The 18,273-nt window shown below is 40.8% G+C and overlaps 1 protein-coding gene and 1 pseudogene across 1 annotated transcript in view; both read left to right on the forward strand.

The window, feature by feature from the left end:
* COLEC12 (collectin subfamily member 12) overlaps positions 1-4,644 on the forward strand; it is a 40,049-nt gene extending 35,405 nt beyond the window's left edge. The window contains exons 10-11 of the mRNA XM_008055646.2: positions 1,257-1,402; positions 3,932-4,644. Of these exons, the coding sequence (XP_008053837.2) occupies positions 1,257-1,402; positions 3,932-3,951 (166 nt within the window). The 3' untranslated portion in view covers positions 3,952-4,644. The remainder of the gene's footprint in view (positions 1-1,256; positions 1,403-3,931) is intronic.
* On the forward strand, positions 1,414-2,399 carry LOC103257938 (annotated as a pseudogene).
* Positions 4,645-18,273: the final 13,629 nt, after the last annotated feature.

Raw genomic sequence — 18,273 nt, forward strand, 5'->3', positions numbered from 1 at the left:
GTGAGCAAAGGAGTAAGTGAATAAATAGATGAGTGAATGAATATTTTCTAACTCTCCTTTCTAAATATCCCATTTTTACTCTTCTCAATTTAGATAATTTCCTCTAAATTATGTTTTTATCACTAGGTTTATTTAATTGAGGTCACTCAATTTATATTCATTTTTTTAAAACCCCAAATACACATTTGGTGTGGGGGTCCAATTCTGCCTCACTGCCCCACCCTTTGACAATAAACTTCAGCAGTTCTTTCCTACTGCCATCTGGTTTTGCTGGCCTTATTGTCAAAAGATGTAGGATAAAATTGACTCCTCGGGTGACCCAAGGACACCCTATGGCAGATGAAGTAATGAGCCATTGTTTATGAGAAGCATCTTCTGCTGCAGATGTTCAGACCCTCCGGCAGGAAGCAAGTTTGTCCTCTCAAGCAGTAACCACAAGTTTATGTGCATGAACCTACTACTTAGACAAGATTTTGTCTTCAAGAATTGAGTCTGGAAGCACCTTTAATTTATTTGTGAAAATGGCGTCAAGAACTGTTATCCCTGGCAAAGCGCTGTTTTGAGCAGCGGTATCCAAGTTAACAAGCCCCAAGTGAACTCATCCTAAAGAAAATTTGTTTTTAAGAATTGCTCTCCCAAAAAGGGCAGTGAAATTTATGAGTCACTTTCAGTAAGATTAAATTACTGTTTCTTTCTAAAGCGATCAATCATCTACAACAAAGCCAGGCAATCATAACCAGTTGTTTGTAATTGCAGGTTCCTGTCAATGTACATCAAGGACCTCTCACTTTCTCTTCCTGACTCTTTGACTTGTTAGAGGCAAGATATAGAAATGCACAAGAATCCCTCTGGGTTCTCACAAGAGCACGTGTGTCCTCATATTGCATGCATATTCACACACACAGATACACACATGCCCAGAAGTCAGCATTCCAGTACACATTAGAAAGTCATTCACCTAACTGTCAAAGAATGATTCATTCCTCCAGCATTGTGATGAAGAAGTTCAATGAGTTGGTTTAATTGTGGGAAAGATTATAAACCTGCAGGGGTTGTTGTGTCACATTACCCATTACTCTGTAAACAGCTGCTGCTTATTCTGAATGAGAGCATGTACTGCTTTTAAAACAATGCATTTTCATTTCCGGACAAATTATGTGCTTCAGTTTTGTTTACTATATTTCTCTGCTGCTCTTGAGTCATGAAAAACTGTGCATTACTGTGCAAATAACCCTCAATTTTTACTTTGTTAAAAGAAACTGGAAAACTGGGCAGCCAGATAACTGGGGTCATGGCCATGGGCCAGGAGAAGATTGCGCTGGGTTGATTTATGCGGGACAGTGGAATGACTTCCAGTGTGAAGATGTCAATAACTTCATTTGTGAAAAAGACAGGGAGACAGGTAAGCAGTAGATGGTGTTTAGGGGGGAGCTGCAGAGCTAATGTCCTATTAAAGGGTGAGAGGTGGTTAGTACAAGGTCCCTGAATGCAGACTCTACAATTAGGTTCCAGTCCTGGTTCGGCAGCTCACTAGCTGGGCAGGTTATTAACCTCAGAGGAATAATAATATTATCTTCTTCATGGGGTTGTTGTTAAGATTTCAGTAATTTAATAGGCATCCGGTGGGGCCAGCTGGGACTTGATCACGTACCCCTGCTATGCTTCCTGTCACCCCTCTCCCTCCCACTTGGGCAGTTCGCTGAGCCGGCATATATGCAGCAGTAACATGTTTGTTCTGCTGCCCACCCTTGTGGCTGCCTCCTGGAAGTCCACTGCTGCGATGATTTTCCTTCATGGATTAGGATATACTGGGCATGAATGGGGCAGAAGACTTTGCAGGTTTCAGAAGTTCCCATAATAGTATCAGCCTGCATGCACCTGTTACGCCTGTTACATTAAATGTGAACATGGCTGTGCCTTCTTGGTTTTGATATTATTGGGCTTTCACCAGATGGACAGGAGGGTGAACCTGGAATTTAACAGGCAGCAGAAAATATAAAAGCTTTGATTGATCAAGAGGTGAAGAATGACATTTCTTCTAACAATTATTTTGGGAAGATTCTCTCATGGAGGAGCTTTATCTTTATAGACTGCTCTCGCCCTGCAGCAGAAACTGGTTGTGGTACTGCACTCAGCTGCTGACTTCCTCTTGGACTTCATTGCTGCAGGGTCCTATCAGTGGTGCTAATAGAGATGTTTCTATTCTCCAGTGCCATGGAGATTGTAACCCTTTCGTTCACTGGACAGTTGGTTCTCTTACTGTTGAAAAATGAAAAACATTGGTAAATCCAGCCAATGTAATCTTTAAAACCCAGGAAGGCATGATGCACAGTTCACATCAACAGGAAATGATGGGTGGCAAGTAATTCATTGATAAACTTCCACCTCCAATTGACTGACATCACTAAGAGGCCTTGTGTAGAAGTACTCCAGTATTGTTATAGAATAAACCTTTTCCTGTGCTTTTTCAAACTTCTAATGTTTGCAGTGTTAAAATGTTTTGCAAATCACACCAATGACACAGACTAGATGGTGTCTTCATATGAGAAATGTATGATCTTTTAAGTTTCTATACTTGTATTTTTATAATATGATCCAGAACACGCTATTAAAATAAGTGAAGTAGCTGACTTCCTTTTTCTCTAATGTAATTTAGTGAAATAATAAAATATGGCAATCAAATTTTATTACATCATTTGAAAATCACTAGTATGCTTAATGAAAATTTGTTCTGGTATAAATGAGAAGTTAAATGATTTAAGCAAGCTGTGACTTAGTCTATGGATTTATTTCAAAATTGCTTAGTTACCAGTATCTGCATTTTTATATGTGTTCATGTATACATAACGATTATAAAACATAAAGAGATCATATTATATTATTCCTAATAATAGGGATAATGCTGTTGAGTTTCAACAAAGAGTAATATTGCTGTCTTCAAAAAAATTAATAAATAAAAACTAAAAAATAATAAATTTGCCTCACATGTAGGAAGTACTCAATAAATGCTCAACTAACTGACCCAGGTCAATATCTTAGACTATTTTCAGTTTATTGTTCTTTAAGACAGGGCACCACTGTTAATATCTTTTTCGTGGCCATCCATATGTACCTAATTCAGGTGGCCTATTATTCAATTCACATGTGTTTATTGAGCATCTACTATAGGCCTGATGCTGTGTTAGATAATGAAAGGATATAGTCTGTGCTCCTTACAAGCTCATAAGCCAAATTGGCCTTTGGAAATTATCTTAGTTAAATACATGAACCTTTTTTGGAATGAGACTTGAATGCTAGTGGGCATGGGGTTTCTCTTTAGGGCAATGAAATGTTCTAAAACTAGATTAGATCATTCCAAATTGCACAACTTAGTGAATATACTAAAGACCACGGAATTATATACTTTAAATGGGTGAATTATATTTCAGTAAAACTATATTTCAATAAAATTGCTATTTTAAAAGTTGGTGGTAAACAAACAAATCTATTTTATTATTTTTGGAAGTAACTGAGGCACAAACTATCCAGATACTCATTTCAGAAACAATTATTGAGTACCTTTGATGTGTCAGGCATTGGCCCAAGTGCTAGGAATCTCAACACACATAAGGAAATCACTGGGTCAGCTGAGGGGGAGAAACACAGATATCTAAACAAGAGATTACAATGGATAGTGACAGGTAATCGAGATTTGTCATTTGTTTGCTGTATTTAGCTATTTGGGATTTGATTAGGGACTAGGCTTCTGCACACTAGGCTCCTTCAAAATGAAATTTTGCTTTTACTTAATCTGAATAAGGACTTCTAGACATTTCTTTGAAAAAAATAAGCATTGTTAAAGGATATATTTTAGAATATCTCCTTTAAAAGTACATGTTCCTTTTTTTGAATTGTACATGAACTAATACCCATTCCTACTTTTCTCTTTTAGTGCTATCATCCGCATTATAATGAACTGTGATGGAATCACATGAACACATTTTCAGATGGCTCTCAAGGCAAAGGATATTTCTTTCTGATTGCATCACCTTCTCACCGGATTGGGGTGAAGGGAAAGCACTGAAAACCAATTACTGAAAAAAATTGACAGCTAGTGTTTTTTACTATCTGCTGTTATCCAAGGACTTGGGAACTAAGCTGTTCCCCCAGTGTGATATGCTGATTTTCAGTGTGCACATGGACTGCATCACATAGATTTTTCTCAGCCGGTAACCATACAATTATAGAAATTATATCTTCCAAAGTATGAAATGCTCCAATCAGAAAAAGGCTATCATGGGTTGTTGAGCTGTAGGAAGAACTTAAGTACATACTGTGTAAACAGTACTTTATGTTTCTAAAACCCCAAATGTAGGAAAAATATGCAGACATAAAGATATATAGGCCAACTCTTAGTAATAATATGAAATATACTTAAAGAGCTTTTAAAACTTTGTATTTTTGTACAAAATATTTGCCTTTTACAATTATTTTCCATTTTTTGTGTGTGTCATTTTACCAATATAATACATGGAGCCAAAGAAAACAACAGTGGTAATAATAAAAACTCATAGGATTTCTTGTCAGATTTAATTCTACCCAGTGGCAAATAATTTTTTTCAGTTGTGGTTTTTAAAAATAATTAAATATACGTGTATATATATATATATATTTTTTAATGTGTCATTTCCTCAGAGGAGTCAGTCATGTGGAATGTCTAGAAATATCCTTGCAGATTCTGCGAGTATCAATCAAGCCTGAGCACATCTGTGACTCAGTGAAGTGGGCTGTGCCTTGAATCCATCACCAGCCAACACTCTTCATGTGTGCCTGGTCAGACCCAGAGGAGTGGTCAACTCAGGATGTGCTTTTAGTTTGTTTTGGTGGAGTCAGGAGGCAGGGTTGGGGTGGGGTGAGGTGGGATGGAGAGGCATCTGTTGGGAAGGGCAGAGCACCTGAATCTGGCTATCTAGAAGGCCCTGTTTTATGGCTGAGATATAACTATACTTGGTACCAGAGCTGATATTAACGATCAGGAAACTGTGACATCACATCAGCCAAAGATAGAGATGCCAAAAAGATAAGAACTAGCCACATGATACTTGGAAAATTTGTTTTCTTAAGTTGAATTCCGAAAACATAATTCCAAGGCACATGCATGATGAAATGTAAGAATAAAGTTTTGGCCACTTCGTTGAATTCTTATAAAAAAACTTTCCTCTGAGCCCATCTGCCTTCTACTCCTTGACTTACTATTGAGAAATCTAACATGAAAAGGGCTAAAATGAGGCATTAAGTACAACTGATACTGAAAGGTAAGGTTTCTATCCAACAGATTCCCTCTCCTCCCTCCTGAGGGTCTTCCCAGGTGGTGCTGCTACCTAACCCGAGTAAAAGAATAAAGACAGAGTTTGACTTTCACACCTGCAACTGTGTGGACTGTGCTGCTTTACCCGTGATCTCCATTCTTGCAATTTTCACAGCCCAGGAATGGCCATCTCCCCAGCATTTTATGCCCTGCTGTCCTGTTCTTATGGCTTGGTCAGTCTGGCAGGACCCACTGTTATTTGGACCTAAGTTTCTGAGGTCTGCGACACAAGGCAGCACTGGACTTCAGTACCTTGTCAGACTCAAGAACCTTTATAGACAACACACAATCCTCTTTTTCATGTTCTTCTTGTTTTTCAAATGTCAATTAACATTTGTCTTCAGAAGAAACTTGAAGTTAAATATCTGATGCCATCATTAGAATAGACAGTGTTAGCTTTCACAGCTGAAGTAGTTCTTCTCCCAGCCCTAATAACAATTTAATGAGTGAGTATTATTTATCAGGCACTGGTCTAAGTGCTTCAATCAGATGGTCTCACCTGATCCTCCCAACAACCCTATGAAGTAGGTCTGATTACACTCCCTACTTCACAGGGGCTGGGGCTAGGGGAGGTTCCTGGGTCACACCATCACTGAATAGTGACACCAGATTCACACCCGAGCTTTGAAAATGTTCTAATTTTCTTTAAGAAGCGGGGATTTTCTTAATAACACATTTAATAAACTCAGATGAATACCATACACTATAAGATGCTTCCTGTATGTATCTATATTTAGCTACTTATACACCAGGTCCTACTCACCTACTCATAACTGATGCTCTTGGAGAACAGAGCTTTAGTAAAATATGATGAGGTTTTTAGGCACCTGACTTGCTATGTACTATGAGAAGATGTAATATGTTTTTATTTCTAAATGGCTTTTGAAAGAATGAACGTACAACAAGGCAAGAACAAAAACTGTTTTTTCCTTCTTTATGACCAATGACCCATCAACTAGCCCCCACCCATCCTTCCAATTTGTAGCAGTTAGTTTAAGCTAAGGCAGATGACGTATAGTTTTAGCTGCTCCCATAAAACAAAACAAACAAAAAACATAAGGACGTCTACAGCCGTATAAATCAGGAAACATCAAGCACATGTATTTTGCCTCAAATGACAAAACTGATGTCTTCGTGAGAAAGTAAGCATGTTAACTCTCATGACTCAAAATCATACGATAATACTTTATTTGTGTGTTGTATGTTGCTTTTACATGCATTATCTCTTCTAATCTTCATGCAAACCTATTATCCTTGCTTGAGAAATGATGAAACAGGCTCCAGTTGAAGATTTTTCCCATGGCTCACATTTCTGTCACTGTTGCTTTCAAAAAAGCAGATCTGATCAGGTTTCCCATTCTTAGATTCCCAAATCTGAGTGCATCCTACCCCTTACTCCCAGCCCAAAATCTTCCAAAGGATCCCAGTTGCCTGCAGGACATACCTGCAGGGGCGACAAGGCCCTTGGCACTGGTTCCCAACTCTGTCTCCAGCCTTCCCTCCATCTGCAACCCACTTCCCTCGCCATGCACCCCAACAGCCAAACCACACCACATACACCTTCTGCCGACCTCTTTCTTCATACTCTCCCTGGATTTTCCTTCCCTGTCTTCTTTACCTGGAGAGCACCTCATTTACTCCAGCATCACTTCTTGTACAAATTCTTTGCCAACAAACTCACCCTAAAGGTAGAACCGACTCCTTCCATGCCAGAAGTTCTGCACAAAGTGATCCGGGTAATACAGAGGAAAGCTCCTTCACTGTATTAGATGATCTGCAGATTACATGAAAGTCCTAAGAATTGCTTAATTAAGAAGAAAGGTGAATGTAGCTGGTCAGTTACAAAATCTTAAAAGAACTGAAGGATGAGAGAAACCAAACAGGAGAAATAAAGGAATTCATGTTGCTAACAATTGGTGCATATATTATGTAACATATATTTACATATACACACATAATGGACATATGTATAAACGGGAGGTTAAGTGAAAAGAATCAGATGGCAAACCAGATTCATTCTCTTCATTCTCTTTACCCAAATATCGCTGAGTCAGAGAAAAGTTTTAGAACCTTTTCTAGGTGGCAGTGTGGTAGGACATTTTATTTCTTACTGTCATGCTTGACAGTTTTAGAAGTACAAGCAACTTTTCAGTCCTTCTACAATTTTCCCCTGTACAATAATTCCATTTTCCTGGGAGGAATCCCTTAATGGCATGGAATCATATTTCTAAACCACAAGGCAGATATTGACAACATTTTATTCCACTCCTCCATCCTTCTTCCTCTTCTCCTACATACCCTTGTTCAAATAAGTATGTAGCATGCCCAAGTTATGCTAGGTGGGCAGAGGGCCAGGAGAAAACAAGCTTAAGAAAGCCAACTTTAATTCCTCAGAGGTTTTGCATTTTTTCAGTGAACGGGTATATGAATGAACCGACTCTGTCCAGCCCTGCCTTCCATAGCCAGAATTGTATCCCAGCCTCCAGCCTCCTCCAATAACTTACTAGGCTTGAGTTTGCAAAGCAGAGATCACCATGCAACTTGGGCAGGAGTCCACTGTCAGGGCTGGGGCTTCTTCCAACAACTCATCCAGATAGGTCATTAAATGGGCTTAACCAAAGAGTCTCCATTTAGTCCTCTTGGCCAGAGATGGAGAACTGTCCACTGGCCAGTTTTCCAACATTTACTGCCAGAGCTTGCTGTATGCTCTAATTATCACTCATTGCCTGTACCCCACTAAATCATGCCTGCTAATAGTTGCTTGAAAGCTTCAGGGAGTTATAAATTTCTTAGAATCAATTCTTAGGTCATGGAACAAATGAGCTAGGTTAGACACAACATAAACAGAGTGCTGACTCCAGAGTAGCTATTATAGTACCTACTGTGTGTTAGGAACTTGACATTTATGCTTTCCAATCCCTGTGCAAAAAAAAAAATGAACAACAGATTGGCTAAATAATTTTCCCAACGACTGTATTTGAACCCATGGACACCAAGTTCCCCTTTATCATGCTGTCTTTTGTGCTTTAACCATGACCTTATTGACTACCTGGGATTTGTGAATTGTATTTTGTTCTTCTTGGCCACAACAAATCAGATAAGCCACAAAGAACACCCTCTCTGTATAACAGAGACAGGGAGTAATGTAGAAATCCTGATTTGTACATCTTAGATAAAGGCACTAGACCAATCCCGTCCCCTTCAATAAGCAAAAAGGCAAGAGTCTACTTGACTTCCGCAGCCATGGATGTCAAAGAGGTCTGGTTTGGAGAAACCACCCCAGATTCTAGAATTGCTGGAACTCTTCTCACTCAGCCCTCTGATTTATTTAGTGTCAAGTGAATGGTTTTGGAACCAAACAGGCTCAGGTTTGAATCCTGCTCTCTACTTTCTATTAGATGTGTGAGATGTATTCAAACAAATAGCAACCAGCACTCTTCCCTCGTCTCTCTCCTGTTCTACCAGCATCCTTCTGCCCACAAAAAGAAAAAATCCTGGCCTTGCTTGATCTGATAACATTAGGGAGACTTTGCTTTGACAATTACCACTGAGAATGCTTCCTTTCAAAATACTGGAGATGGATGTTTGTATACCTAACCCTGAATTGTACCCCACATTTTACAATAAAATTTTTTTAAAAAACTAAAATTATGATATCTCTGCTCCTTTAGACCAGTCAACACTGAAAAAAAAATAATATAGGTATCAATTTGTATTACTTATAGATTTGGCTGCTGAAACAAAGACCCACAATAAGAGTAGCCTAAATAAAATGCAGGCATCTTTCCCTCACACCTAGCTATAGGTACACAAGCAGCCCAGGGAGCATTCTCCTACTGTCTCATTGCTCTGCCATCCCTTAACTGTCACCTATATTTGCATGACCCAAAAGGGCTCAACAGCACATCCACATTCCAGGCAGCAGGCTTAAAGGAGAAGTATGGGGCACTAAATTTCTCCCTTTAAGGCAGAAATTGCATCCATCATTTCCACTCACATATCTTTAGTCAGAGCCTAGTCACATAGCCCCACCTAATTGCAAGGGAGGCTGGGAAGGTCTTTAGCCGGCAAGTACAGTCATCTGCAAAGCTAAAAATTCTATGACCACGAGAGACCGGGAGAATGGATATGGGTGGGAGTGGAGTGTAAATAACCTTTGCACCACCCACAGTCGCCACACTAATCCCCCTCCGGCACAACAGATTTCCTACCTTGCCCATCTTTGGGAGCTTTGGTGGATTAAATTACTGGTTCCAGTCTTCACATATCCCCATAGCCACCTCCTTCGCCGTTAACCTGGCAGTTCCCCCATCTCAACGAGAGGAGTGTATTTTCCTTCCCCTTAACTTAGGCTCAGCCATGCAACTTGCTTTGGACAGTACTGATGAGTGTTTTATAATCAAAGCCTTGAAAAGCACTAGGGGGGGTTGGGTTTGCCCTCTTACATATCTGCCATCACCATGAGAAAAGTTTCCCTTGAATAGCCTCTGCCCCTGTGGCCTGAGCCCTAGAATGAATATACCTAGAGCAAAGCCGCCCAGCAAAACAGACCTGTAGAGAGAAGCAGAGCCAGCCCAACCTTCAGAGACAGCAGCAGAACCCTCCAGCCAAGCCCAGCAACAATCAGTCAACCCATAGACTGTGAGAATAAGTGCTTATGCTATATACTGCATAGAGATGAGGGGGTTTTATTCAAATTAGCGGGCTAACAGCTAACAGATACCTGTCCTTGGGCTCTAACCCAGCAGATCTCTCCGTGACTGTTTTCTATTTGTCCCTCCAAATCCCTTCTCTACTCTTTCCCAACATTATCTGGGCTTTGGTAGGTAGCTCTTTATGGGTTCCCTTGGCTTCTTGCTTCCAGTTGGGTGTGGACAATGAGAAGCACTGGCAGGAGAGAGACTAAATTTAGGGGTATTTATTTCTCTGGCTTCCTTCCTAAAGGTCATCAGGGATAAGATACATCCCTCTACCAAAGGCCATATTTTCTGTCAGGTGGTCCAGTTTTCTCTCTGGCTCTAGGGGTAGCAACTTCCTCTTGCCCCTAATAATGCTTGTAGCTGTCACTAGCCCAAGATTCTGCACTATCCTTGGTTGTTTTCCCTAAACCCTGCCCACATCCTTGTCAATTGCCCCTTCATTAAACTGTCCTCAATTATCCAGCCTGAGTATGCAGCCTTCTTGTAGGAACTGGCTGACAACCCCAACCCACACCCACCTCCATGGCTCCTTGGAAAATACCATGTGAAAAGAAGCTGTTTTTTTCTTATTTTGGGGTCCATTTTATGAAATCATCTGAATTTCAGTTTCTATAAAATGCCACTTAATTGAAGTTCTGTGAAGAAATAATCATTTTACACCAGAACTCCACCTATATCAACTCAGCATTCTCTGCTTTACTGGGTGAAGGCTACCAAGAGTCCTGAATCAACAGGCACAAAGAATAATAACCAGTACCTTCATACAGACTCTGAAGTTTCTTCAAAAAAGAAAAAAAAAAAAGCCTAGAGATAGGTAGATGGATAATAGATACATATATGATTGATTGATAGAAAGACAGATGAAAAGATAGAAAGACAGATAGATACACAGTAGACATAATAGAGAGATGAGAGGTGAGAGATGAGAGATAGAGATAGAGATAGAGAGAGAGATAGAGAAGCTGTTGCTTTTCAACCCAGAGTCCATTTGAAAGAGTTTTTATTTCAGTGAAAAAAGCACTGCCCTCAAAATCCACTCAAGTCCTCACAGGACACCCATGCCTGAGTTCTAGATTATGACAGATTAGGAGGAGCTGATTCCACAGGACAATTTTTTTTTTTTTTTTTTTTTTTTTTTAGGGCATGAAAAAAATCACCTGCTTGAAGTCATCTGTGCTTACTTTTCAACTCTATAGCTATAATGTTTAGAAATCACTGCCCAAAGCCCTAGAAATCCCATTTTCCTTGTTTCTGTTTTCCTTCACAGGCAACATGGTCCCATGCATTATGTTTTCCAGGGTCTAGAGTAAGAATTAGTCCCTTGGTCAACTGGTCCTGGTGTTTTAAGTTGCTATTTTCCTCCTCCAGTGGGGACAATTTTCCTCCCTCTGTAATTCAGCTCCCTGGTGAGTACCCTGTCATAACGTGCACCTAGTGAGACCAGTGCAGGAGAAGCCTGTATCTGCTGGGATATCCAAACACAGGCTGGAAAGGATCTTCCTAACAGGGCCATTCAGCTCCCCAGGAGCAGATCTGCTGGGACGGCTGGTCCCAGCGACGTGAAGTCCTCACAGGAAGGCATTCAGCACCAATGAAACACAGGCAAGATTGACCACTGCCGCCTCCACTGTCGGAACAGCGAAATGAGCCCAGGAGTCTCATACTTGTGGGTCCAGCTCCCCTTGCTATTTCTGAGAAATGATCTCATACTTAGTGTTAGGGATTATGTGTGTTATTCCTCAGTAAGAAAGCACTACTTCTCATAAGAAAAGAAGACAATCCCCAAGATTAGCACTTGAAGGACAATGTGTTGGACCATACTGCCTGGCACACTCCTCTAAGCTTCACATTCTCTGGGGACCCTTGCTGATTGATCCCTGCTGTCATCACAGGCAGGGAGAGGAGTGCTGTTCCTTCAACACCCACACCCATGTACGGACCAAATCTCTTTCTGTTATTCTCTAAGGCACAGCAGAGATAAGATTAGAAATGCTTTACTCTAATGACTAGAACATAACAAAAGGCAAATAGCCACAGAGCACATGCAGTTTCTAGACAACCAGCCAACCCTGAAGGATCTCAGGAAAAAGAGATCTATCCTGAATTTCTCCCTCCCTAGCTCTAGGATGCCTCCAACTGTCAGGTTTTTTTTGTTTGTTTGTTTTTTGGTTTTTTTTGAGACAGAGTCTCACTGTCGCCCAGGCTGGAGTGCAGTGGCATGCTCACGGCCACTGCAGCCTCAACCTGCTGGGCTCTGGCAGTCCTTCTGCCTCAGCCTTCCAAGTAGCTGGAACTACAGGTGTGTTCCACCACGCCCAGTTAATTTTTTGATTTATTGTAGAGACAAGGTCTCACCAAGTTGCCCAGACTGGTCTCAAACCCTAGGCTCAGGCAATCCTCTTGCCTCAGCCTCCCACAGCTGTCACCTTTAAAGCCCCATCCAGGAGCACCACTTATGCATCTAGCCTCTGAAGTGCCCCTTTCCTACCTATCTAGGTGCATTTTTCACGCTGAGAATGCACTTGTCTCAGGTTAGTAGCATGAAGACAGACCTCAGCCTTCAAGCAAGATTCCAGTCCCTCCCTAGAGAGACCTGCGCCAGAATAATAAAATCTCAGTAAACCCCCAAACCATTAACAGTGACAGAAGAGTTGGGGGAAGACAATAGGAAGGGAGAGGGCAGACTTCCGTAAAAAGCCTGTAAAGGCGATACTTCACCTAAAGAAGCATCTCTCCAGAGGTAGACTCTTCTTAGTTACTGTGGTGGGTATTTGGGGGATAGGAAAAAGAGGCAGGACCACATTCATAAATGTAAATGTACCACTTTCACAACATGTTCACCAAAATTGATGAACAAAATACCAGAATATGAGATTTGACAAAGCCTATGTATAAAAATATGTGAGTATGTGTTAAAAAATACCTTAAAAGACCTTCCCCAAGATCACATTTAGTAAATTTAATTTCCTTTTTATTGGAGATGTTGACACTACATGAACTCTGTACTCATAAGGAAAGTCCAGGCCTGTGTGGTTGCTCCGTGACCCATCCCTACACTTAAAGCTAGCCTGGAGAAGGCTCCAGCTATCACCCTGTGCTTATCTCAGAAGGGCCACCAGAGGGAGAGGAAATACCCCAAAGCAACATTGGAGGCTAAGGAATTAGGGGGACAGTAGGGCAGGGCAGAGAAGTGAGAAAGAAAACACCACCCTCTTATTTCTCCCCTCTGATTACTGTTCTCTCATTGCCCTCTAAGCTACAAAGTCCTCCAAAATCTCACCAGTAGAAACAAAGACTCTTCACATTTTTGTATTATTATGCGGTGGCTTTATTTGAAGATTTGCTTTTACCAAAGAAAGGGTGACTATGAAGTTGGTAGAAACAGAACAGACTAGAAGGACTCTGGCTGGGAGCAGGGGGAGGGAAGAGATATTAAGTCCCCCCACTTGTCTTGCCTTTGAGCTTGGGGTTTAAGGACTCTGTAATACTTTTTTCAGAGCGTTTGGACTAATTGCTTAACAATGTATGTATAGATTACCACCAGTTATAAGCTGAATGTTTGTGTCTCCCCAAAATTTATATGTTGATGTCCGAACCTCCAGTATGATGATTAGAAGGTAGGGGAAGTGGTTAAGTCATGAGGATGGCATCCTCATTCATGGAATTAGTGCCCTTATACGAAGACACACGAAACTGCTAGCTTCCTCTCTTCTTCTCTCCCTCCCTTTCTCTCTCTCTCTCTCTCTCCCTCCCCCTCTCTCTGTCTGCCATGTTAGGATACAGCAAGAAGGCAATTGTCTAACAGCCAGGAAGATATCAGATCTGTCTGCACCTTGATCTTGGACTTCCTAGTTTCTGAACTGTGATCAATAAATGTGTAAGCCACCCAGTCAACAGCATTTTTTTATAGCAGCCTGAAGTGATAAAGAAATCACCCAAGTTCTTAAATCAGTCAACTTCATGTCCCATCTTTGCAAATGGAGGATGTATAAACCCTTGGTATATACTCATGTATTTATAAGTACACATATACTGACTTACATAAGAGTCAGACTGAGTGGGTCCAATTTACATTCACTGTGCTTGAGTACATTTGCATACAAATATCTCCTCAGCAATTATTCTACCCCTGTCCTGGCTCTCTCTGATGGTCCCAACATTGACTACTGGAAGTCTCTCCTGAACTTCTGAAGCCTTCAATTCCTTTCCATATTTGCTTGCTAAGACCACAAACTAGGTGCCTTAAACAACACAAGTATATTTCCTCACAGTTCTGGAGGCTGGAAGTCCAAGATCAAGGTGTTGGCAGAATCAGTTTCTTCAAAGGCGTCTCTCTTTGGCTTGCAGATGGCTACCTTCTCACTGTGTCCTCATATAGCTGTTTCTCTGTATGTGTCTGTATCCTAATCTTTTCTTCTTATAAGGACATCAGCTGCATTGGATTAGAGCCTACTCATATAACTTAGTTTTAAATTTAATTACCCCTTAAAGACCCTATCTCCAATACAGTCATACTCACATTTAATAAAATGAAAAAAAAATAAAGAACTTTTTTCTCCCCTTTTAAATTGCCAACTTATCTCCCCCCTCCCGTCATCGGCACACTTCTTGAAAAAATGGCCCAGATCTGCTACCACCAACTCCTCTTCACCTTCTCACTCTTTTACCCCCTAGGGATCTGACTCCCACTGTCCTCCTGAAAAAGTGCTCTTCACGATCATCAGTGGCTGTCTGAGTTTTTTAGTTAGAAAATTCAGGGAAGGCATTCTGAGCCCAGTATCTGTCCCATGTAAGTGCTCCCGGGGCCATTACTGTGCTGGGATCCTGCCCAGCCTGGCTTACTTCTTGCCACGCTGACCATAACTTTGTGCCTCCACTTGTGGTGATGCTCCCAGGGTCAGGACCACCTGCACTTGCAGAAAGAACCCAAAGGCTCAGGGCTGAACTCCTTAGAATTCAAGGTATGTGCCAAATGGCCCTTTCTGTGTGAATTCCCTGACTGATGGAACTAGACTAATCCAAAGAAACAGACGCTAATAGCTGCAAGAACAACTTAGCTTTTTAACTATCAAATACACTCTCTTGACACATTCCCAGCAGATAATCTCTCTGTTTTCCTCGATCAGTTGTCCCTTCTTTATGATGTATTGAAGCGTCAAGAGGCCCTTAGTCACTTTCATTGACTTGTTACTTCTTTCCTCTACATGCAAAATCGGTTCTCCCCCTCCTCCATCCCCCATTCTTTGTCTTTCTAGGACCTACTTCATATCCTTTTCTCATGGCCAACTTTTCCTCCATATTCCCAGAAAGGCATTTTTTCGATGTGTATTGCCATATTCAAAGTGGCTAGGAACTTCATATAATCACCGAAGTAACAGAGTCTTGGGACAAAAAAAAGCAGGGCAACAAACTGACTTGCTTCTAATATCAGGTGGTCTGGGGTTCACAGAGGGGCAAGGAGTTCAGAATTACTATATCCTTAGCTGGCTTCCCCAGGTAGAATGCTCTTTATTCACACCTCCATCCAATGAAATCCGATCCTCCTTATAAATTCTGTTTCAAATACTAATGTTCACCATAAAGACACCAATAGGAAACAATTTTTTAAACTCTCTCATGTCCCTTTAGTTCTTCCCTTAAAGCACTGACTTTCTGCCTGGTATTGAGGCAGGGATAGTTAACATAGTTTAGAAGTAGTTAGGCAGAATTTCTTAGGCAAGTCTAAATTAAAATAGGGTAAGCATTCAGACATCATTCTTATCTATACACGACCTTCACCCAACCAACTAGGCATATGAAACCTGACCATCTTTTGGGTTGGAATGTGGATCTATCAGTGCAGTAAATCACAGAAACAATAGGGAATTACCCAAAGCACAGACATGATATATTCTAAGAAAAGTCCAAATCGCGTGAGGCAATAATTTTAATTATTTAAAAGGTTCTTGTGACCTTAAAGTTCAAGAGATGGCAATCAAAACTCATAATCAAACACCTGCAGCCCTCCATTGTTAGCTCATGATTTTTTAATCATCATTGTAAAAGTTAAAAAAAGCTACTTGTCAAAGGCAAGCACACACCATCTCTTAAGGGACCCATACTCTCTCTTAAGCATGCCTTATTCTTTTTAATAGATTCTACCTTAAACTATTCCTTGGATTCGCTCTGAAAAATTTTTGTGTATGGTGAAATCAAAGAACAGACACTAATAGCTGCAGGCTCAACTTGAAGCAACATACAGACCCTCACCTGGCATCAATGCTAGAGTTACCTGAATATTTGTCAACTCTGTCCCTCCCTAGGTGATAGGCACCTCTTAAGGCAAGAGCTACGACTTTCCTATTTTACATAGTTATTGCTACCTGGCATAGTGCCTGATACACAGGATGTACTCAATAAGTAGGAATCTAATTGAATTAAGAAACAGAATCCTAAACTGATCTATGTTTTATCTGATCTTAGCTTTTCATGTTTGTTTCTAGAAGAAATGAAACAAACAACCAAGGGCTTGTCACAGAAGGAGAAACCAGGTTTCCTGCCAGACTGCCTCTCCAGACCAGGCATGAAACATTCTCAGCAGAACTGCTGTAAGAGAGCGCGTGTGATATTGTTGTCGTTTGGGAGACACACGGATTCCAATCACACGACTGACGACTGTCACTCTACTCTTTCCCACCCCAGCTCTGCTTCAGCCCTTTATGTAGTATGAGAACATAAAGCCAACTAAAACTCAGGAGAACCCAGAGGTGGTATGGGGCATATCAGTGAGGAACTGAAATGGACTGATCTCTATCAAGCCCTTTGCCTTGGAAACTTGGCTGTCACAGGATATTTAGGAAGCAGTTCCAGAAGAAGGAAAATAAAATAAAACAATAAAATCTGTCCTTCAAGACTATGGCAGTGGCCAGCCCTCCCGGGGTAAGATAATGAAGACTGCATCGTTTACACAACTAGGGCGGGCTTGCAAACTGACACCACTTATTTAGAAAAGTTTGCAAAAGTTATTTTTTAAAAATAATTCTTTCATGGGTTGCAATCGTTATCCTGTTTCTAGAGTTGATAGTCTTTTCAGCTGTGTATCTTCTCTTTTGTGAGTGTTTTTCACTACAGAAATATTGGGGCACCCTCATTCCCTCACTTAAACTCCATTTTTTACTTGCTTCAACCTTTTGCTATTTTCTTCAAATTGTCACCATCTACTACCTAGAGATCTCACAGTCAAGTACTATATATCCTTGCTGATGTTCTAGTCTTTAGAAACTTCTACTACTGTGAGGCAGGTTATTCAGTGCAGGCTAGATATAGATAGATGCAGGCCATTTAAATTAAAACAGAGTGATTTAGATGTTTTTCTTATAGGTACACCACCTTCACCTGACTGACCAGGAACATCAGACTTGACCACATTGCAGGCTAAAATGTGGATTTACCAGTATAGTAAATCACTGAAACAATGGGGAATTACCCAAAACAGACATGATGTTCTAAGAGAAGCCCAAATCTAGTTAGGCAATTACTTTAATTATTTTAAAAGAAACCTTAGAAGGTTGAGAGATGGTAATTAAAACTAATATTAGTTTAAACTAATTAATCTAATTAAAATTAATAGCCAGATTCTTGTACTCCACTACTCCTAGCTCATGATTTGCTTAATAATTGTTGTAAAATTATATAAAGCTTCTTGTCAAAGGCAACCTCGTATCCTTTCTCTTAAGGCACCTATGCCCTTTGGGCATGTCTCTTTTCTTTCTGATAAATTACATCTTAAACTATACTTGGGACTTGCTCTGAAATTCTTTTTTGTGACTGAGACAAAGAACCCACGGAACAACACACCATACCCCACCTTGCATCAACTAGACACCCAGAATAAATTTTTTCAGGATACACCATTCCGTGGGAGCTCTTCACAATCACCAACACCATAGTGGTGTATCTATGCATCAAGACTTCTAAGCCTGCAATCTTGTGCTGGTGGGAGGAAGTCCAGTGTGGTACCCAGCCCAGGCATTGAAGCAAACTACAGTTCTGGCAGGTGTCACTAGTGACCCTGGATCACAAAACCTCTCTCCTCCTCTTTAACTTTCTGGACCTTTCTGTGGTATTTGAAACTGCTGAAACCAAAAACTCCTTCCTTTTAAAACTCCACACCCTATCCCTCAGTGTTTGTTTCGCAGTCAGGCAGACCCAGCAGCCACCCTCTGTGCTGCTCCGCAGGGTGGTCTT

Source organism: Carlito syrichta, unplaced genomic scaffold (assembly GCF_000164805.1).
Source record: "Carlito syrichta isolate Samal-C Ts95f unplaced genomic scaffold, Tarsius_syrichta-2.0.1 Scaffold301907, whole genome shotgun sequence".
In the NCBI taxonomy this organism is placed as follows: domain Eukaryota; kingdom Metazoa; phylum Chordata; class Mammalia; order Primates; family Tarsiidae; genus Carlito; species Carlito syrichta.